This window comes from Pteropus vampyrus, unplaced genomic scaffold (genome assembly GCF_000151845.1).
Source record: "Pteropus vampyrus isolate Shadow unplaced genomic scaffold, Pvam_2.0 Scaffold267, whole genome shotgun sequence".
Lineage (NCBI taxonomy): Eukaryota > Metazoa > Chordata > Mammalia > Chiroptera > Pteropodidae > Pteropus > Pteropus vampyrus.
The window spans coordinates 587,415-589,606 of NW_011889048.1; the positions used below are offsets into that span (position 1 = coordinate 587,415).

General features: G+C 69.4%; 1 protein-coding gene across 1 annotated transcript in view; it reads right to left on the reverse strand.

Moving 5' to 3' along the window:
- Window positions 1-2,186, reverse strand: part of ARID3A (AT-rich interaction domain 3A) — a 25,904-nt gene extending 23,718 nt beyond the window's left edge. Inside the window, exons 1-2 of the mRNA XM_011375206.1 lie at window positions 1,819-2,186; window positions 766-1,093 (exon numbers count right to left, since the gene is read on the reverse strand). Of these exons, the coding sequence (XP_011373508.1) occupies window positions 766-1,093; window positions 1,819-2,180 (690 nt within the window). The 5' untranslated portion in view covers window positions 2,181-2,186. The remainder of the gene's footprint in view (window positions 1-765; window positions 1,094-1,818) is intronic.
- Window positions 2,187-2,192: the final 6 nt, after the last annotated feature.

Here is a 2,192-nt window from a genome sequence, read left to right on the forward strand (position 1 = left end):
GAGGGAGGCTAATGGGGACTCCCTGGCCTTGGGTCCCTGGAGGTCAGCACCAGCCTGTTCCTCGGGAGGCCCCGAGGGTGGCCGGGCCTGGCCTGCCTGCCGAGGCCCCGCAGCCCACCCGGGAGCCGGCGAGGACGGGCGCTGGGCCACGGGGGTCGGGCCAGGGCCCAGCTGGCCGCGGGGGGAATGCGAGCCCCACTGGCCGCCCGGCCGCCATCTGGTTTCCATCTGCCCAGCCCAGCTCGGCCCAACTTCAAAGGGCGCCCCGCCCGGCCACTTCCTCTGCCCTGGCCGTGCGGGAAGGCACCAGGACGGCCAGCTTCCTCCCCAGCCCTGCGGAGCCCCAGGGAGCCGCTTGGCACCCACACCAAGGCGGCTGCCTCCCGCCAGACCCACCCCAGCCGCCGGAGCCTCCGGGAAGGAGCCCCCACGCCGCCCACGAAGCCTCTGCCCCCACGTCAGGAGCCACACGCAGCCCACGCTGTGCCCCCTCCAGACACACAGCCTTTGCTTGGGCTGTCCCCTCTGCTCTGTCCCTCTGCTCAGCCTACTGCTGCAGACACCAGGGGCCCCCGAACTTCTCCCTCCTGGCTCGTGGCCCCCACATCTGTGCATTTAACGACCGGACCATCTCACCCACGGGACCCCAGTGCCCGGCTCGGCACCCACACGTGAAGGCAAACACCAGGCACCGGGGCTGGCCGGCAGGACTCCGGTGACAGCGGTGTGCCCTGCTTCACGGCCCCAGCACGAGACGCGACGCACCTGCTTGAACTGCTCCTCGTATGTCCAGTCCCCATGGTCAGGAGGCTGCAGCTGGGGGGCCACGTGGGCCGCGCCCCCAGGGTGGGCCGGGCCGGCCCCTGCTCGCTCCTGGCCACCCGGCACGCGGGGCCCACCGTCACCGCCACGGAAGGCCTGGGGCGGTGGGGCCTTGCGGGGGAGCAGAGCAGCATGGCCCAGGCCAGTAGAACTGGGGGGCCCGAGCCCCTCTTCATCCTCGTAGTCCTCCTCGTCCTCGTCCTCATCCCCGTCCTCGTCCCCCAGGTCTTCCTCCAGCTCCTCCTCCTCCTCCTCTTCCCATTTCGGCTTCCTGGGGGTGGCAGAGGGCAGAGGTCAGCGGAAGGGCGCCAGCTCGCCCCCACCGGGCAAGGCCGGCTCCTCGTCCAGCCTGGGTTTCCCTGTCAGCTGGCTGATGACAGGACCTGCTTGCCTTGTCCCCAGCGAACTCTGATGACCGGAGCTGATCCCTCGGCACACACCGCAGCCCCCGCCCGTGCCAACCAGCTCCCCTCACCGCCTCTGCTGGGCCGTGAGTGCCAGGCGGTTCCTGCCTCGGGCCCTTTGCTTGGGCTGCTCCCCCCACCAGGCATGCCCTTCCAGGCTCCCCCTGGACCCTGGGGGCCGTCACTTCTGCAAGGAGCCCTCTGGCCACCACGCTAGAAAGCTGACCTCCAACCCCAGCTTCATGTTCTCAGTGGCCCCATCACAACCTGCTTATTCGACTAGAAGACCCCCCCACAAAGACCCCCTCCCACCAGTGACGGGCCCCGGCCACGTGTGGCGAGCTCCATTCAAGTTAACAGGAAGACAAGCTACACACGCAAACCCTCCACTGCGTGGGACACTTTTCACGTGATCGACAACCACGTGTAACTGGTGGCCCCCACGCTGGGCGGTGCAGAGGGAGACCGTGTCCACTGTCATCCAGAAAGTTCTAAGGCTGCCGCTTCCTTGGGGGATTTGTCCTGCCCTTACACCCGTGTCCCCAGCGCCTAGACACCCGCTCAGTGCGCAAAGTGCACAGAGGCCACTCACAGGTCATCGTCAGAGCCCAAGTCATCCAAGTGTCTGTCGCCTTCGGCAAGTCCTGGCACCTCTCTGCCTGGGCCGGGAGAGCCGGCTGCCCCCTCCTGGGCCGTGTCCTCATCCTCCGAGCCGGGCGGCCCGTCCTCAGAGCCACTGGGGCTGGGTGCAGGTCCGAGGCCGGCCGCAGCAGCCCGCATGGCGGCCAGCGCGGCCATCTGTGCCCGCTGCATTCGGGCGTTCTCGGGGTCTCTGTCCTCATCCGAGGGCACCCTGGCACGGGCCGGGGGGCCAGTGGGGGCCTCGGGCGGAGGCGGCTGCCGGGCCTCCAGCTCCTGGCGGGCGCGCTGCTGCCGTTGCAAGAGCGTCTCCATCACGGCCTGCAG